At 36.0% G+C, this 19,196-nt stretch overlaps 1 protein-coding gene across 1 annotated transcript; it reads left to right on the top strand.

Moving 5' to 3' along the window:
* The first annotated feature begins 15,748 nt into the window (after positions 1–15,748).
* On the top strand, positions 15,749–18,368 carry nkx2.7 (NK2 transcription factor related 7). Its single transcript, XM_060882432.1, has 2 exons — positions 15,749–16,323; positions 17,379–18,368. The coding sequence occupies exons 1-2, from the start codon at positions 16,023–16,025 to the stop codon at positions 17,963–17,965; spliced, it is 888 nt and encodes a 295-aa protein (XP_060738415.1). The 5' UTR covers positions 15,749–16,022; the 3' UTR covers positions 17,966–18,368.
* The last annotated feature ends 828 nt before the right edge of the window (positions 18,369–19,196 follow it).

Below are 19,196 nucleotides of genomic sequence, written 5' to 3'. Positions count from 1 at the left end.
CAAATATTGTAAACAACATCCTTTGAAAAAAAAAAAGGCTGTAATTTCCATTTTTTTGAATCCTCACATTATTGTTAAAATATTTCCTATCATATTTGCTGATATATTAATAGATTATTGGAAAATAAATATCCGATTTCTCATTAAAGTGTAAACTAAAATCATATCTGCGCAACCTTAATGAGTCTCTCAGTCGTCCTTAGCCATGATGTTCCTGCACACAAGGTGCGATTACACTTTTCTTCAGATACTGTAGGAGTTTCTGATTGTAGTTTTAGGTGCATTCTGTGTTCCCGTAGAACTTTGTACGTGCACGGTTGATAAATGAGACCCTTGATCTTTATAGTACTAATGGTGCCATCATTTACCCGTGTTCGTGGAAAGGGAGTGGCCGACCCATCTCAGAGAAAATTGTTGCTCTTTGGAGCATGTGTGTAGCCATGCCTATTACACACACACACACACACACACACACACACACACACACACGCATGCACGCACTACCCTTGGTATGTCATGGGATATTGTGCTGTGCACCTACATCTATGATCTTTGGTTTCGTTTCAGCAGTGCACTTCTGGATGAATATGTATTCTGTTTTGTTTTGCCTACTACTTACATAGTTGCATATTGATTAAAAAAAGTAATAATCGATTGCAACGGATTTTAAAACGAGAATGTATTTGTTTCAAAAGTGTATTGGTGTGAAGGGCTGGCTGTGGCCCTGAAAGTTTATTACAGCTTTTTAGTTTGTTATAATGCACCAAAACAGATGATGGGGGGAAAACTGTATTATGAAAAATGTAACTGAAAAATGTACTATTAAATACTATTATTATTGTAATGAAGCATTCAAAGCATGGGATATTCCCAATTGTCAAAAAGTCCCAGTTACTGGAAAATACCATATAGCTAATGTAACAGCTCTAATCTCATAATTTGTGTTTGCAAATAAGTGACTGTATGTCACTTCCTCTTTAATCCAGGGCACTAAGGACAGAAAAAAAAAGCTAGGCTCAATCAGCCATTAAACTGAATGGTACTTTCTAAAAACTTGAACTCTAGTGTTATTATATTCACTGATGTATTTTATTTGGATAATCTGTCACGCTTATTTTCCTCTCCCCTTTTTTTTTTCGTTATGGAGTTTGATTTTGCCTAAAAGCTAAGAAGATTAAAAAAAAAAAAAAAAAAAAGAAGCAGGTAAATTTTGTTTTGCAAGGCATTCAATGGATTCGTTGTCCTAATGTCCCTAATGTTACGCATGATAGAACTTTGTGATTGATTTGCACTTTATTATACGCCCATGCACATATATACACTCGAGTATATGTGACGGGTTTCTCTGTGCTTACAGGTAAAGGAAGATTCCAATGCATCAACTATGTGTCTTTTACTGTGTAGAAATAAACTATGTTCATATCAGGCACATGGTGTCAATTTTGTGATATCTGGATTTGTTGATTGATGCCAAGCTGCACAAAATACAAAAACATTGCAGACATTTATCTTCTTTTTCTCAGACTTCTCTCAAACATCTACTCCATAAACCTACTTTCCCTCTCCTAGGCTTTGTACATCATAGACACACTGTCTGCACTAACACTGTGCCTTTGCTAAAAAGCAAGATAGAATTGTATGGCTGAATAAATTAATCTTTCCCAATCTGGCAACCACCCACTAACAGTCCTGCATTAACTGTGCTGCTTTTCCAATAAAAATGTTTATAGAGTGAACACAGGGCAGTGTAATTCCTGTCCCAGTGGGCCTTTATTACCACTTGATGTGGTTCCCATTTTTGACCATAAGATGTAATAATAACTTTGTGGACTTTAAAGGCAAGCAAACTGATTGAAAAAAGAGGTCATTAGTATTTCAGCGGACTTTAAAATGTCTGCAGTTGTGAAGGACGTTTGTGGAATGGATGATATAAATGGTGGGATGAGACAGTGCTGGTCATGTTCTAATAACAGTTACAGTAACGTTAATAAACTTGTGTTATGAAGCTGTTGCTATGCTTGAGACGTTAACCTAATCTAATCTAACCTGATCTAAATTCTTAAAAAAATTGAATTATTAATTCATTTAGAAACTTCTCTGTTAGAAAACAGCCTTCATTCATTCATTCATCTTCTACCGCTTATCCAAACTAGCTCGGGTCACGGGGAGCCTGTGCGTATCTCAGGCGTCATTGGGCATCAAGGCAGGATACAACCTGGACGGAGTGCCAACCCATCGCAGGGCACACACACACTCTCATTCACTCACGCAATCACACACTACGGACAATTTTCCAGAGATGCCAATCAACCTACCATGCATGTTTTTGGACCGGGGGAGGAAACCGGAGTACCAGGAGGAAACCCCCGAGGCACGGGGAGAACATGCAAACTCCACACACAAGGTGGAGGCGGGAATCGAACCCCGACCCTCGAGGTGTGAGGTGAACGTGCTAACCACTAAGCCACCGTGCCCCCTTAAACAGCCTTCAATCTGGTTATTTTGTGTACTTTACGAAAAGAAAAATGGAGACAATTTACAGTGTGTGAACAGAGCATTCAACATCCATCAGGGTTACACCATGTCTTACTCCTTTAAATTCTCCATTTTATTCTTCACTGTAACTCCTTCATTTGGAATCAGATGTGAATCATGATCTTAGTAGATCATCTTCAATCGCACTGGATTACGATTCTCACCTAAACATGATTTATATCACATTTAACAAAGCTTACTAGAAATCTGCATCACTGCTGCCTTAAAAAGCTAAGAACACTTTTTGAAATAAATCTCACAGGTTTGTTAGGGACATGCAGATCCAGCTTTAATACATCCAGGCAAGCTGTTCTTCGCTTATCAAAGCAGTGCTGTGTGTGACCAATCGGCATTACGACGGTGAAGTGGTAAAAAAAGGACACGGGGCACTCGTGCTTGAAAATGAACTTTTCCTAAACTCGCTTTGTAAACGTGCAAAAACTGCAAAGAGACTCTGCTCTATAAAAAAAGGCCCAGGGAAAGGAAGTGAGTCATGTAAAATAAAATGAAAAAATAAAATAAAAACAAAAACAAGCATTTGCTATCTCTAGCACTGGGAAGGGGAATAATTTCATGCCAATTTGAAGGAGTCCTGAAGGCCTTTTTTTTTTTTTTCTCTTCATTTTCCAATCTGTCACTAACTCACTCACAGGACTAGGTGAAGCAACACTACATCAATTCCACCATGGCCCATTTACTTAATCAAGTTCATCACACACAAATATTCAAGTTTGTTATATTACACAAATACTAAACCGTTGCTTTCAATGATATCCGAGAAAAATGTAGTTGCTGCAGACTACAAACACGTGTTATGGTCACCCTGTTAATCCAATGATTATAGACTTCCTGAGGCATTTAATATTACACCTCTTTAGGGCATCACATCGAATCATCTGTTTCCACCTAACTCTATTCATGTCCTCATTTGTCAAATCCATATATCTCCTCTTTGGCCTTCTTCTTGACTTCTTACCTGGCAGCTCCATCTCCAACATCCTTCTACCAATATAACTATCTCCCTCCTTCAAACCATTAAAATGATTGTCCTTCTTTTTATCTCCAAAGTGGCACAACAACAAACTTTATGGCAACCAATAGTATGAACGCCTACTAGTGACGTATGCATGTTTAATCATACTGTATGTTTAAACGTAGCTTTAGCGCTCACTCTATCTACTGTAGTCAGTAGCTGTTGTGTGATATGGGATCCCTGGATGATGTGGTTGGGGGTAGGGGGTACTTGGGGATGGACAGATTTATTGGAAATTTGTGCTTTTTCAAAATACATAATGGCTAAAATTTGATTTGCAGTATTGGTTGTGTTATCCACAGCTTATGCATGTGTTTTTGACTCTAACGGTTGGCCGAGTAGACGAGCAGAGAGGTTTAGTAGAAGCAGCAGTAAAAGATAATATGGATATTCAGATCCCGGTAATGTTTTCTAACAGGTTTCTTTCTGATGTGCTTTTATTTGTGGTCAGAATGTTTCAAGAGGAAAGTTTCTGCTTTAAGCTTCCCAAATCCAATATGACAGCTCCCTTAGCGATCCATGACTGAGAGCCTACCTGCAGTTCTCTCTGATTGCTGAACTCGACTCCAAAAACAACAGACACACAAACAAACTATGTCAGTGCTGGAATTCATCTACGAATGCATCCGTTTAAATCCGGACCACCGGTTAAGCCAATGTCAGGCTTCATGTAATCGTGAAATCGTGTAACTCACTGAGGCCCCAGGCCCCAGATGCACAAAGCAAGAGCTAAAAATGCAGACAAAAGTTCACTGCCTCTATCCTCCAAGAAAAATGACTCTATTTAACAATACAGCTCTGCCTATAATAAGACAAGGAGTTTAACGATATGGCACAGCTGGAGCTATCACTTATGTCCATAAATAAAGGAACAGCTTAGTCAAGAATTCAAAACAAATACGTTACATAAGTGAAAATAGATATCCAGAACACTCGGAATGTAAACAGACTAATCTACATGTGTGTTCGTTCCAAATCATTCGGGATTATATGGCAATAATTGTTATTGCATAAATGTTTTTTTTTTAATAGTAAGAGCACTGAAAATCATCATCTTTAATAAGGGGTAGCATCGGATAAGTATTTCTGAAGGTTAAGGGTTTAAATCCCTGCACTGCTAAACCGCACATTAACCCTCTAACATAATCTTTTAACTATTTCTATGTTAGATCATGAATTAATGTTCCCATTAATATGCTATTGACTGACACCCAAACCTGATCCCTGATGTTATCCCTTACATTTCAGATGAAATGCTCTAGAAATGTCAGTTTCTGTACGATTTTACACAATCGTAAATGTAAGTTCCTACAGAATATAAATATATAGAGATATCATTAAGAAATATAAGGTTTAGATAAAGTAAGACTGATGGCTGATAATAAAAAATAAATAAAAATGTGAAGTGTTTTGAACAGCACTGCCATCATGAGGAGACAAGCAGGGAAACTGTCCAGCAAGGGAGATGCAGAGGATTCAGTGACAAAATTGGATCAAATTATGCTGGACAAAAACGTGGCGTTATGCACAGAGGCCTGGTGATGAGTTACATTTCGCTCTTGGTTTAAATAATTTCAGTATTGTTATTACAAATATCTGTTACGTATTTCTACATATGTGCTGGTAGCATAGTGGGTAGAGCGCTGGGTCTCGGATTGTGGTGTATCTCACCATCATTCCTATCACAATTGGTGTCTTAAGTGTTTAAGTCTCTGGGTTGTTAATTGAGGGTTGGGGTTTAAACCCTAGCACTTCCAAGCTGCCACTATTGGGCCCTTGAGCAAGGCCATTAACCCTCTCTGCAATAGGGGCGCTGTATCACGGCTGACCCTGTTCTCTGACTCCATCCTCCAAAGTTGGGATATGTGAAGAAAGATATTCACTGTGCTGTAATGTATATGTGACAAACAACAAAGTCTTCTATAGGCATGTATCTGAATTTCAAGGACGTTCAGTACTTTTTTAGGACAAATTGCTATGCGCCCACACGCTCAGACCCAAGCGAGTGAATGACTAGGCAGCTCGACAGAAGTGTGGAGTGAGCCGCAGGGAGACACAGAGAGGAACAGCATTGAGAGATAATGTCCTTATCTGTTTATCCCTATCATCTTGTTGAAACAGGAGACAGGATTTCTTCTTATCTTTTCCATTTTTTTTTTCAACACATTATATTCTCTCTAACACTGTCAAGCATTTGAGCTCAGCTTAAGCCCTTGACAATGCAGCACTTAATCCATGAAGATAGGTTATGCAATGAATCAAGAGACTTAATAGAATCTGGTGCTTTTTGTGGAAAAATACAGTGATAATTGATGATAAAATGAGGCTCTGGTCTTATAATTACAGTTCCTGTTACTTGTTAGTCACCTCAATATTTTAACTGTTTTGTATCTTCTTTAAGCACTGGATGGGTAAAAAAAGAGAAGCCTGCATGAAGATTACCAGCACGAACAAGCTGTGTTTGTTTTTGTGTTAACTTCGAGAATCGATGGTGAGGGAACCACTGTTTGTAGCTGCTATAAAGGTAGGGATAAAAAAAAAAAAAAACATAGACATTATGATAGAACAGAGGCTTATAGATGCAACTTTATTGTCATTGTATAGAACAGGTTCATAGTGCAAATAGTAGGGGGGAAAAAAGTGCAAAGGAACAAGTGCAGATAAATGTCAGAATATGTACATCACTAAATAAAGCTATGGCAGGTGTTATGTACATAAGTATAGTATGTGCAAAATAGGAATATGTGCACATTGTCCAATATGTAGAAGAAATATAGAGTGAATGTACAGATAATATAAATAAGCAGATGTAAACTAGGGTAAGTAATGAATTTGCAGTTATATACAGTTATAATTGGTAGAAAAGATGTACAGGGTGCAGAAATACAATATGACCACAGAAAGTGAAGTATTGCATAGTGTTATTGAGACAAACAAGGTCCTAGCAGTATAGTGTAGAGTTCAGTAAGGAGGTTGAACAGTTGTAGACGGATCCGTTTAAAAAGAGAGTCTCGGATAAACTTTGTCACATCATGCGTCTAATAATCACAACTACAGTACATAATACGAAACTACAGGCAAGATTTTGGACGCCACACTGATGTTCACCAGCAGGGGGCGATGTTATATAAGGTTTTCCAGTGAGCAGGTTTGACTAGATTTAGACAGCAAGCTGTAGTCACTAATTCAGGGCTAATGAAATAACAAAACAAGTACATAGGATACATGAGAAAGAAAAGGACACATATGTGTCCAAGTCCATACAACTACTACTACTACTACTACTACTACTACTACTACTACTACTATTACTATTACTACTACTACTATTACCATTACTATTACTACTACTACTATTATTACTACTACTATTATTACTATTATTACTACTACTATTACTACAACTACTACTACTACAACTACTACTACTATTACTACTACTATTACAACAACTACTACTACTACTACTACTATTATTACTACTATTACTACTACTATTACTACAACTACTACTAATCCAACTACTACTACTACTACTACTACTACTATTACTACTACTATTACAACAACTACTACTACTACTACTACTACTACTACTACTATTACTACAACTACTACTACTACCACTATTACTATTACTACTACTATTACTACTACTACTACTATTACTACAACTACTACTACTACCACTATTACTATTACTACTACTACTATTACCATTACTATTACTACTACTACTATTACTATTACTACTACTACTACTACTATTAATACAACTACTACTACTACTATTACTACTATTACTACTATTACTACTACTACTACTACTACTACAACTACTACTACAACTACTACTATTACTACAACTACTACTATTACTATTACTACTACTACTACTACTACTACTACTACTACTAATAATAATAATAATAATAATAATGATAATAATAATAATAATAATAATAATAATAATAATAATAATAATAATAATGCTAGTGATGACCCTGTACTGATAATCGCTGTTTTAAAATAAACAGACGTGAAGATTAAATATTTGCATGCATAAATAATATCTTCGTGTATCATCATTATTTAGAATTACAAGTAACTGAGAAATGAAGTAAAACCTGTTTTAGATGGACACTCGTAAGTTTAAAAATGTCGTGTATTTTTTTTTTTTTAATTGAAGAACAGACATCTGTATTTTGGGCATATAGGGACATCTAGTGGCTATAAAAACTCAAACTCAAAGAAAGCTGAAAAGATGTTTGCCAGAGTCATGGTTATTTTCCACATGGAGAGAGAAAGGACAAACTAATGAGGAATGGTGATGGTGATGGTGATTCCAGTTATTGGCACAAAGCTGACCTTTATATCACACCTCAGTTTTTTGGTCTTTAGCTGATAAGAGCTGACATGACATGTTTTGATGCGTTTTGCATTTTATGATGCTTTTTTCATCACCATAGTTGTTAAAGATTTGAGTTACTCTATGCTTATTGTGAGCTTGAACCATCAGGTCATTCTGATTTTAACGCGTTCATCAACCAAACTTTTGCACTCACAGAGCTGTTTAATGGATGTTTTTCATTATTATTTTAACGTTTGCTTTTCACAACAGTGTAAAGTCACATTTTCCCCTATTTTGCTGTTTGAGTATTTTGAACATGATCCGAAGCCCCGGACCTCCATGACCTTTCGACACAAGGCAGCTTGTGTCCATGCATCAATGCTGTTGATGCCAAAATCTTCAGCAGAAATCGAGATTCATTTAATCTCCAATGATTACAAACATACATTCGAAGGCAGGACTGGGAGATTTCTATTTTTATGCTTTTCAAACCTGATCAAATACCTGGCCATGACCCCCTACCCAACAACCCCTCAAAACCCACCCCACCCAAAAAAAAAAAACCAACACACACTGATTATACTCTTATCTATTCTTTTGTTTAGTTTATACTTTGATTGGACAATTTGTGCTTCAGATGTCTTCCAAAGGTATTGGGGACGCTGATGGTCAACTCCTTCACATTCATTATGCCTGCAATTTACCTATTCTGAAATATATTCACGGATTTAGTCAAATAATATCATTTCAAATAATACAACTATAAATAAAGACAATTTAGCCTGCTAACATATATTTTTGCTTAGTGTAAACCTGTAATTATAACTACAAATCGGCGATATTACTGATATATCTAACAATATTTGTCTTTTAAGAAGCGTTAAGATATAGATGACAGCTCTAAAGTGCATGCATACTAACAAACATTGCACAGATATCTGAAAGAGAAAAGTAGTGCAAACAACAGCTTGTTTAGCTTAGATTTATCTTGAAGATGATCTGAAGCCTCGAGGGAAGTTCTCTTCAATAGACTGCTTCAGATTTATATGTACTGCAACTGGATCATTTTGCTAACACCTAAGGCATATGCACATCTTGACACACTTTCATTTTGCTTTGATCGCACCTTGGGAATACCACGGGGAAAAAACCATCATAGCTGTTGATGCCCTGATGATCAGGGCAGATGTTTTTTATTGCTCTTATTATAAACACATTTACAATGGCATATGATTTATTTGCTGGGAATTTCAGTAGACAAATCAACAGCAGAGATTTTTATAAGTAGTGTTTTCTTACACCTGACTAAGAATAAAAGCAAGATGATTCATCTGTTGGCTTTCATTTAAAGAAACTGGGAATTGTCTAGAAATCATGTATTTCTTTTGCATTTAAAAAAAAACAAAAAAAAAAAAACACCTTTGACACTTTTTCATTGTAACTTTGAACAAATGTTTTAAACTCATGGTATCTTAAGTATGTAACTTAGTGAGCCAGCATTAATGTATTCAATGCTAGAGATTTAAGCACTTATGTACGTCGCTCTGGATAAGGGCGTCTGGCAAATGCTGTAAATGTAAATGTAAATGTATTTTGTCTTTTTTTTTAATATACACCCACTGACCCCTTTAATAGGAATACCTATACTTTAATTATTCAATCAGCCAAGCATGTGACAGGTGCACAGTGTATAAATCTTGCAAATAGAGGTCAAGAGCTTTTAACTTTTATAACAGAATAGAGGAAGAAATCTCAGAAAGTTGTATGACTTTCACCATTGCATGGTTGTTGGTCTGGTTTGAGCGATTCAGAAACGTCTGATCTCCGAGACTTTTGACACACAGCAGTCTTTAGTGTTTATACAGAATGGTGTAGAAAAAAGAAAGAGAAAAATATCCAGTGAGTGGCAGTTTTGCTGGCAGAAACACACTGATGATAGATGAAAGAGAGCAGAGGAGACTGGCTGGACTGGTTATAGGTGAAAGGAAGGCTGTGCTAACCACTAAAATGTGCTGTAACAGAAATTTTGAAAAACGTGCAATATTACCTACGCAATATGTCTGTTAGTGTAACTACTTACTCATGGTCTCTTTTTATACATTATGTTTTGTATATACTGTATATGATATTATGTCTCTATTCTTTTTATATAGTTGCATTTTCTTACTCTTTGCTGCTGTAACAGTGAAACTTCCCCATTGTGGGACGAATAAAGGTATATCTTATCTTATCTTATGGTTTACATCCACGGCGAGAAGAAAAGCAAATCAGAATGCTCACCGATTCAAACCTTGAACTGCATGTGCTGCAACATTACATAAAAACAGACTCTCTTTACAACAGTAATCAGAAAAGCATCAGAAAATACATAACACATCAAACCACATAAGTTTCTTCTCCTGGCAGCAAGAACAAAACATGAATTTGAGGCTACAGTGGGCATGTACTCACCCAAACTCTACGACTGAAGATTACAAAAAGACCAGGAGATGGTTTTCATTGCTGGCGCAAAGAATCTGTTTGTTAGAAATTCAGTGAAATGAATAGCTCGTGTGAACAGTATCGAGTTCTGTTGGGGTAAAAACCTATGTAAATAAGTAGTTGTAAACTCTGACAGTTTTGGTGTTCATCTTAATTCATCAATTTAAATGACACCTCATACTTGGCAGAATTTCTGCCATAAAATCCTATTTACAAAGCTACTCCGACTGGGATTAGATATCCGTAGAGAGTCCTGGGCTGAAGTGTCTGTTACAGTTATAACCTGGAGGTAGGAACATTGCAAATCTCTGCATACATGTGGAATTCCCAAAAGGGTAGTAACAAGAAACTTCATTCAAGTACTACACTTAGTCATCTTTTAAACTTTTAAGAAAGGTTACATTTTCATCTAAGCATTAAATACATATTTGGAGAAACCATACCATAAAAACCAGTGTAATATTTAGCACTGCTCTGCAGTTTTAAGGTACCTTGTTCTAACTGTCTACTTCGAGTTAGTCTGAAGTAAATCTGGAAATATGAAATTGAAATTCTCCAATGTCCTCATTTCTTATTCTTATTAGTTTTCCTTGCAGCTATTTGTGCTTGCTCACACTTTCAGACATTATTTCAGTTCATTTATACTCAACACGCTTTTAAAGAGGATCATACTTATTGAAATTACACGATGAGACCATTTATGAGCTTTATCCAAAATTATCTACAGGTGTGTTTGGGAAACTATCAAGATTTTATCTCTTTCTTTGTCTATTTTTCCAACCATTTGTGTTAGGTTATGAAAAATAAGTACTTTTTCTAAATAAAATTCAAATACTGAAATATATACAGATGTTGGGCCTGTATCTGGACCACAGTCCACCAATTGATAAAGGAAGAACAGTAACAATTCCAGACAACTGGACGTGAACGTAATTATTTCATTTCATAATCCATTTCATTCACAACAATAATACAAGATCTACAGTACCTAATGAATGGTAATAGAATTGTACACTGGATTAGGAATAGGATTGTACATTGACTGTAGGGGAAAAAAAATAAAAGCAACTGTTCTGCATGTGATGAGAAACGCCATTGCAGGACATAGCAAGCAAGGTTTATCTACAGCTATAGGAAGAGGGATAGTATAGTACACTTGCTGTCTGTAAACCATTTATTATTCAAACAAATGTACAGTTCAGTAGTGCTTTCAACATGCACGTGAGCTTATCTATGACAACACCAAGAGTACAAGCCAGAATACTTGACCCTCTACAATGGCTCCGGAAGATCTGTTGGGATATTCATTTATTTTGCTGTCACTGTTTGTGTCTTCTTCTTTTTCTCCCCTTTAGAAATAAGTGCTACTGCAAATCAACATTGACAGGAAGACTATAGTAACTCAAATAATCACTCTTAGCATTTGTGTTGAACAGAAGAGCATCTCATAACGCACAACACATTAAAGCTTTAGGTGGGTGGGCAACAACAGCAGAAGACCACATGTCAGCCAAGCACAGGGAAGTGACTACAGCAGGGAAAGTCCCAATAAAACAGATTAGAAAAAGAGCAGGCGATGTTCTTCAGAGAAAACCTGGTTCTCTGGAGAAACTGTATGAAACATTTACTACATGAGCAATCATCTGATCTCATCTAGTGTCCCAGGACCCCTTTCTCGTTGTAGTAAGCCAATCAGTGTCAATCAAAACTCCCCAGTCGTCTGTATAAATATATGTCCTGTAGGCTACTGTATGAAATTACATAAAGCTCCGACTGTGACAATCTCAAATGACGTGTTCATGAAAGTTTGCGGTGGCAAAATGTTTTTTACGAAAAGGCTCGAAGGTGAGGATCTTCTTTCAGCAGCCATCAGTGCTCTATTTTACTGTGTGATTAATTATAGTCTGTTACTAAACTGCCTGCTTGTGTTACACCGCTGGAAAAGATCAAGTCCAGCAGTTTAGCTTAAAGGCCGGGGGACTGGCTTCTCCATCTATATGCTACATTCAGTTTTTACTCTCAAAGACCTCAGATGACACTGAAAGGAGGAGTGGGCAATTAACAGTCATTACCTCATCAAAAAACTGGACAGCCTGATAATAAAAAAGCCCTGAATCCAAGCTATAAAGCGGCTTCAAGTGCCGCCGGTGCAAAAAACACAGAAATCACAAAAAATCAATGTCGGCTAAATAATCTCGCATACTAGTAATTATTAAAATTAATAAACGAAATAAGTTTAAACAAAAAACATGACAATGTGCTAAATAAAAATATTCTGAAAATTATATATATATAATTGTCTCATTTAATTGCAAGTGATTATATGTAAATATGGGTTGCTAGTGTTGCTACTTACTGTTTTTTTCTATTTTTATTAAAATAAAACTAAAAGAGGTTGATATTAAATGACACTTGGTGCTTTTCGACGCAATATCAAAAAGGTAAAGAATATAAGATATTTTAGATATAGATAAGAACCATAAAGTCGTGTGTAAACTAAACAATGCTCAAAAATTCGCATGTAGTTATTTAATCGATTTTAATGTCGAAGTAGTACACACGCACAAACACACACACACACACACACACACACACACGCACACGCACACGCGCGCGCACACACACACGCATACATACAAACTCCACTCAAGGAAAGAAGACGCACACAAGTGAATTTTATCCAGACGTTGAACATGGGGCTGAAAACTCTGAAATTGAACCCTAACCTAACTCTAACCCTAGCACTTTTATTACAATCTATAGGTTGATGTTATAATAAAAAACGAATTAAGGACAAACCAAATGCCTCTGTGTGAACTACAGTTTTACTTTACATGAATGAATGAATGAATTTCTCAGTTACTTGTAATTCTGTACATGAATGAATAATTGTCTAGAGAAATCCAGCTTTGGTTTCTCACTGACCAGATGTTGTTATTTATTAGTAGCTCTAATTTTTTAGCACACTGTAGGTCTGAATAATTAACATTAGACAATACGAATTTATATCATATTGCTTTTATAATGTTGTTTCACTTGTGTTGGTTTTCCTGCTAGTGACAAATCTCAGAAATCCAGTAAACTATTCGACTATTAAATTCCTGTAAAAAAACAGACTTACTGAACACAGAAATAAACAGTGCGTTCCTTTGTTATTTGGTGGCACTATTAAAGTTATTAATTAGTTTTAACACTAAAGACATTTTAAAGAGTTCCTCAGTGGTGTTTACGGTCTATTGCCTTAACTCCACGGTTCAAGTGGGCTCCATGATGCATAGACAGAAAGTATATAATAGTATCAGCTATTATCAAAGATCTGTTTTATTGAGTTTGTGTAGTTTTACGGTTTTTATCCTGTTCATACGGATTTGATATAAAAACTTGATATAATAACTAAACAAATAGCCAGTTTCGAGGACAGTCTCCCAAAAGCATCACAAAAGTTAGGATGATCGTAAAAGAAAGATAAAGAGAAAAAATGTGTGTATAGTGATCCTCTACCATTTATTTGATCATTTGTGTTGTGATGCGCCAAAATTACATTGTACACTTTTGTTTATAATGAAGCATAACATTTGGATATTTGCATTAACGGTTGTTGGCTGCAAAATGTATAAGAATCCCCCTGCTTAATGTTAATTCATGTTAAACGTAAACTTATTCTCGTTTTTATGTACAAATTATACAAAATGTACCTTTTATGGTACGACAAAAGCTGCACGTTTGGTGCCTTTTTTTTGTTTTTTGTTTGTTTGGGTTTTTTTTTTTTTTTTGTGTAGAATTACTCTAAATCTAGACGTAACATAGTTTGTCGCGTTGATAGAGAAGATGCTTCAGCACCTCTCTCTCTCTCACACACACACACAAACCCAACACAAACACTGACGCACGCGCGCGCCTGTCTGTACGGAGGGTCATTAAAAGGGGGGATAAAGAGTCTGGTCTGCTCAACCTCAGCCATGCATTGCGGACTTTGGCGCCGCGGCCTCTTCAGCGACAACATCAGGTGTTGGGTTTCTGTTTGTTGTGCTCTGTGCGTCTTCACTACAGGCCTAATAGACGCGCTGGATGTCGCTTCGGCGTCACTCGCACAATGATGGAATTAACGCCCAATAAGACAGCACAGCTTTAACACCGAAAGCCTAAGCGGCGACTCATTACTTAACAGGCTAATAAAAATTGAATGTATTAAAATGAGGTGTTTACATCGCATCACTGGGTGCATTAAATCCAGAGGGTAGCAATAATAAAAAGATGGTGAATTTATTATTTTATTATTATTATTATTATTATTATTATTATTATTATTATTAATAATAATAGTAACGATAATAATAATAGTGACATTAGTATAATATAATATTTTAATATATTAATATTAATATAATATTATTAATATAATTATATATATATATATTATAATATTATAATTAATACTACTACTACTACTACTGCTAATAATAATAATAATAATAATAATAATAATAATAATAATAATAATAATAATAATAATAATATCGCATTCCCTACATATTTACGGTCGACATACGCACACATTTACTAATAAAATCTTATATTCTTTTACTTATACTGACAAATTCCATCTAGGACATTTATCAAATAAAAATTCATTAATGACTTAGTTACTTAACTAATCCTACGCGCTTTTGCCTTAAGAGAAAATCTTACTGATTTATTTTTACAAACAATCTTATTTTTGTAAGATACAATTCTCGAATAGTAGCATAATGTTTTAGACAATATACTGGGGCCAATGCGCTCTTTTCGTTTCTGCACCTTCAGCCATATAACTTTATTCAGTTGACATAATAGGAAAGTTGTATATACTGTAACAAAAAAAAATTAAAAATAATAAAGCAGCAGGTTGGGCGTCACATTTTACTTCACCCACTATGAGAACCATGGATAACAAGGAGAACACTAAAAACCTTTAACTCTCAACCCAAAAAATAAATCACGCACCTGCCTTTTAAAAGTGCAAAACAAATAAGAAAAACATGTTTAAAAACTAACAAAAAAAAATTTGCATTCTTCAATAACATTAAGCATGTAAACATTGTATAACATTGTAAACTATGCATTCAGTTTGTATAAAACACAAATGAAAAGACCCCCAACGTTTTTAGCACATACAAAATTCATATAGCGTAATTCGTTAGTTTAAATTTGATCACTGTCATACAAATACGATTAAACCTGAAGGACTAAGTTTCCCAACCAGAATACACTGCATCTAACTGATTGTGGTGAATCAGTGTTACGCGCTTTTGCGTGGCACTGAATGGGAGGGGTCACTATCTACACAATACAAACAGACATAAGAGTGAACTTCCCACCTCTTCCTAACTTCAAGAATCAACTAATGGCACTTGGCGGAAGTGTGAGCTGAGAACTGAAAACCATACGGTCCAGAATCTCATGCAGGTCTTTTACCAAGATACGCCTTAACACAAAAGTCTCCTTAGAGCGACTTGAGATTCATCTTTTTGCGCGTTTATTTTATGCACAGCTGCGCAGAAATTACGATCACGGTTATTTTTGCAGCGCGCTCTCTCGGGCCTGTACAGCCTCGCCATTGACTCGAGCCCGACTCTGCACGCGATGCTCGCCAGCCCTGTAACCTCGACGCCTTTCTCGGTTAAGGATATCTTAAAACTGGAACAGCAGCATGTGTTTAATCAGCAGGCGTTTTCCAGCCCTGAGACGGACGCGACTCCGCTGCAGTCTTTGCAGTTTCAGTGCATGCACAGTGCACTCAGCCGGAGCCTGGAGCTGCTCTATAGCCCAGACAAACCCCCCTTCAGTCCGGGGGAGCAGATGAAATGCACCCTCAGCGCAGACGACTTTGGCTCCTGTGGATCTCCGACAGAAGAAGAGAGGGATCATCAAATTTCTAATTCAGGTAAAAGGGAAACAAATATAATACGCATACAAACAAATAAATGGAGAGGTTAACAGATAATTAAAGATTTTGGTGATGTCACTAAAACTATGCGCATTTTAAGGTTGACGCGTAAAGCGAGTACCTTTAATTAGCATGTGGTCTTTAAAGTACAGTTATGTGTCCTACATTATTATAAAGTTTTAAGGGAAAAGCTCGAAAATATGTACTCTTAATGATACCACGGGATCATATATATCATTCATACAATATGGATGCATATAAACAATTTGAGTCAGGTTCTCAAATTTGTTCATATGTGGCTTTATGTACGTGTGTGTGTGTGTTTGTTTGTTTGTTTGTTTGTTTGTTGCTAAGAGATCTGGGCTAATTCTGTTAAATTTGCTAGTTATTGTTTAGTTATTATATTTCAGGATGTAACTAACTCGTCACTTGAAATTAACAGACTGTTGCCAGTAATATGTTTCCCTTTTTTTCTATAAATAGAATAAAAGTTCTCTCGAATTTGAACACAGTGAATGATGTTCTTTGGTTAGAAAGACAAAAGAAAAAGGAAAAATCTCCATCACTCCAGTAATAACCCAGTGAAAATAATAGGTTGTATAATCTTGAGACACTCTAAAAAAAAAGTATTAAACTGTTGCTTTTCGTGACCCTGGAGGTTGTACCTTCAGCATATGTATATTTCACCTGTAAATGTAGATACAGTTCACCTTTTAAAATACGTGTCAACTTGGATTGCAACTTGTTTAGAAGGTGAAACGCTTTAAATGTAAAACATTGTATATGCTAAAGGTATTAAGGGTGCACCCTTGATGGTTCTGTTCCAGCCACAAGGGATGGTATAGTTTCGTTTTCTCTGAGAGAACAAAATGAATATGAACATTAGATTAATAGGTTAATGAAATTATTCTGAACCTTTACACTGAACCCTTGATGTTACATATGTTACACATTGTTCGTTCTAAATGTTTTTGTTGTCGTTTAAAATAAAAACAGGCACACTGAACACATCTTAACGAGTTTGTTTCCTACTATTTTTAATCCCAAAACAGGTGCATGCGATTTAGAGGACTCGAGTGCTGACGGAAAACAGGAAGAAGCCCCGGGAGACAGGCCAAAGCCGCGCTCTCGCCGGAAACCTCGAGTGCTCTTCTCCCAGACTCAGGTGTTCGAGCTGGAGCGGCGTTTCAAGCAGCAACGGTACCTTTCAGCACCGGAGAGAGAGCAGCTAGCCGCCATGCTCAAGCTCACCTCTACACAGGTCAAGATCTGGTTTCAGAACAGGAGGTACAAGTGCAAGCGTCAGCGGCAGGATAAGAGCTTGGAGCTGGCCGGTCACCCGCTGCCTCCGCGCAGAGTAGCTGTCCCGGTGCTCGTGCGAGATGGAAAGCCGTGTCTCGGTGGAACCCACGGAGCGCCCTATAACGTCGCAGTGGGTTCGTATCCGTACAATAACTACTATAACAGTTATGGAAATAACCCTTACGCCTGTAACTTTACCGGGATGCCATCGTTCACCAACAGCACGCAAATCCCCAATCACTTAGTAGATATGAATCTCAGCATGGGGACTGCTGATGGAGCTCTTGGACAGCAAGGACCATTTCAGACCACGTTAACCGGAATCAGAGCTTGGTAATGAGACTGTGGGAGCCAAAAAAAAAAAGACTCGAACCTGACATTCACAATGACATATGCTATGACTGAGCTGGGCGAGTTTCCCAGAAAATGCTTTGTACATATCGCAAAGATTATGTATCACAAACACACCGTGTTTCCAATAAGGCAATTAATACTATAAAGCCCCATTTAACACAGTAATGGTCAGTTTAACACTGTATGAGACCAGACAACCCTGTGTGTGTGTTCATTTAATATTGGAGAGTTTTCTGTCACTCACTTTAAGACAATCACTCTTTAATCCATGTTTTTGGAAAATTTGACCTGAACTGACAACGGATATCATGTGGAAATGTTTTGTGTATTTGAAGTTTTGCATTTAAACAGTTTTAAAAATAAACTATACTTCTTATTAAGACGAACGATTATATATGCGTTTGTATTCACATGACCTATCCTAAGTTATTACAGTGGGAAATAAAAGGAAAATACAATTGTGTATTTGAACACAAGGACACAAAGGAATTTTAATTATTGGACTTAAATTAATTAACTTACTTAATTATGTTCATGTCTACTATGAGAAAAAAAAATCAAATAAATCTCTACATGCAAAGACATTCTAGCAATTTAAAATAAATTATTTATTGATTAGCAAATGCCTAATCATTTTTAAAGAAACCTAAAAACCCCTATATTCTATATTGTTTTCGGGGAATAGAAAATAATTCTAAAACAATTCAAACAATATAATAAATAAAGCTATAGTAAAGTTCCTGATGTTTAAATGAATTAACATAGTAATTAGGAATAATACTATTCTGTACAACTATCCTTTAAACATCTAAATATAATTTATTGCACACATTTATACTTTACAAGAACATTTTTATTGACGTAATAAAAATGCCGCAGCTGACGTGATAGTTTGGAAGATTGTTTATTTTATAATATAATGAACGAAAGCCTAAATAATAATAACGCGTTCAAGCACACATTTCCTTAAGAAATGTAAATATTTATAAAACATTCAAATATTTGTATATATTTGATTATTATAAAATATCTCATTGTAAATTAAGGATAACATTTTTAAACAAATAATTAAATATTAATATCAAAATACAATAAAAACAAGCTGATTTTTCATAAATGACGGTGTATATTAGTAGACACTCTGCTGAAGGACTTTGGTTTAACGTCAATAATTAAAATTTGACCAAAAAAAAAAGGTTTATGCAGTTGCTGTT

The sequence above is a fragment of the Tachysurus vachellii genome, chromosome 11 (genome assembly GCF_030014155.1).
Source record: "Tachysurus vachellii isolate PV-2020 chromosome 11, HZAU_Pvac_v1, whole genome shotgun sequence".
NCBI classification, from domain to species: Eukaryota; Metazoa; Chordata; class Actinopteri; order Siluriformes; family Bagridae; genus Tachysurus; species Tachysurus vachellii.
The sequence above is the reverse complement of the archived record's forward strand: the minus strand, read 5'-3'. Positions and strand labels throughout refer to the sequence as shown.

Bases quoted from the DNA above. Each gene is read 5' to 3' on its own strand.
- nkx2.7 (XM_060882432.1), top strand. From the start codon at position 16,023: ATGCTCGCCAGCCCTGTAACCTCGACGCCTTTCTCGGTTAAGGATATC. The intron at 16,324-17,378 runs GTAAAAGGGAAA...ATCCCAAAACAG, and splicing joins TCATCAAATTTCTAATTCAG to GTGCATGCGATTTAGAGGAC.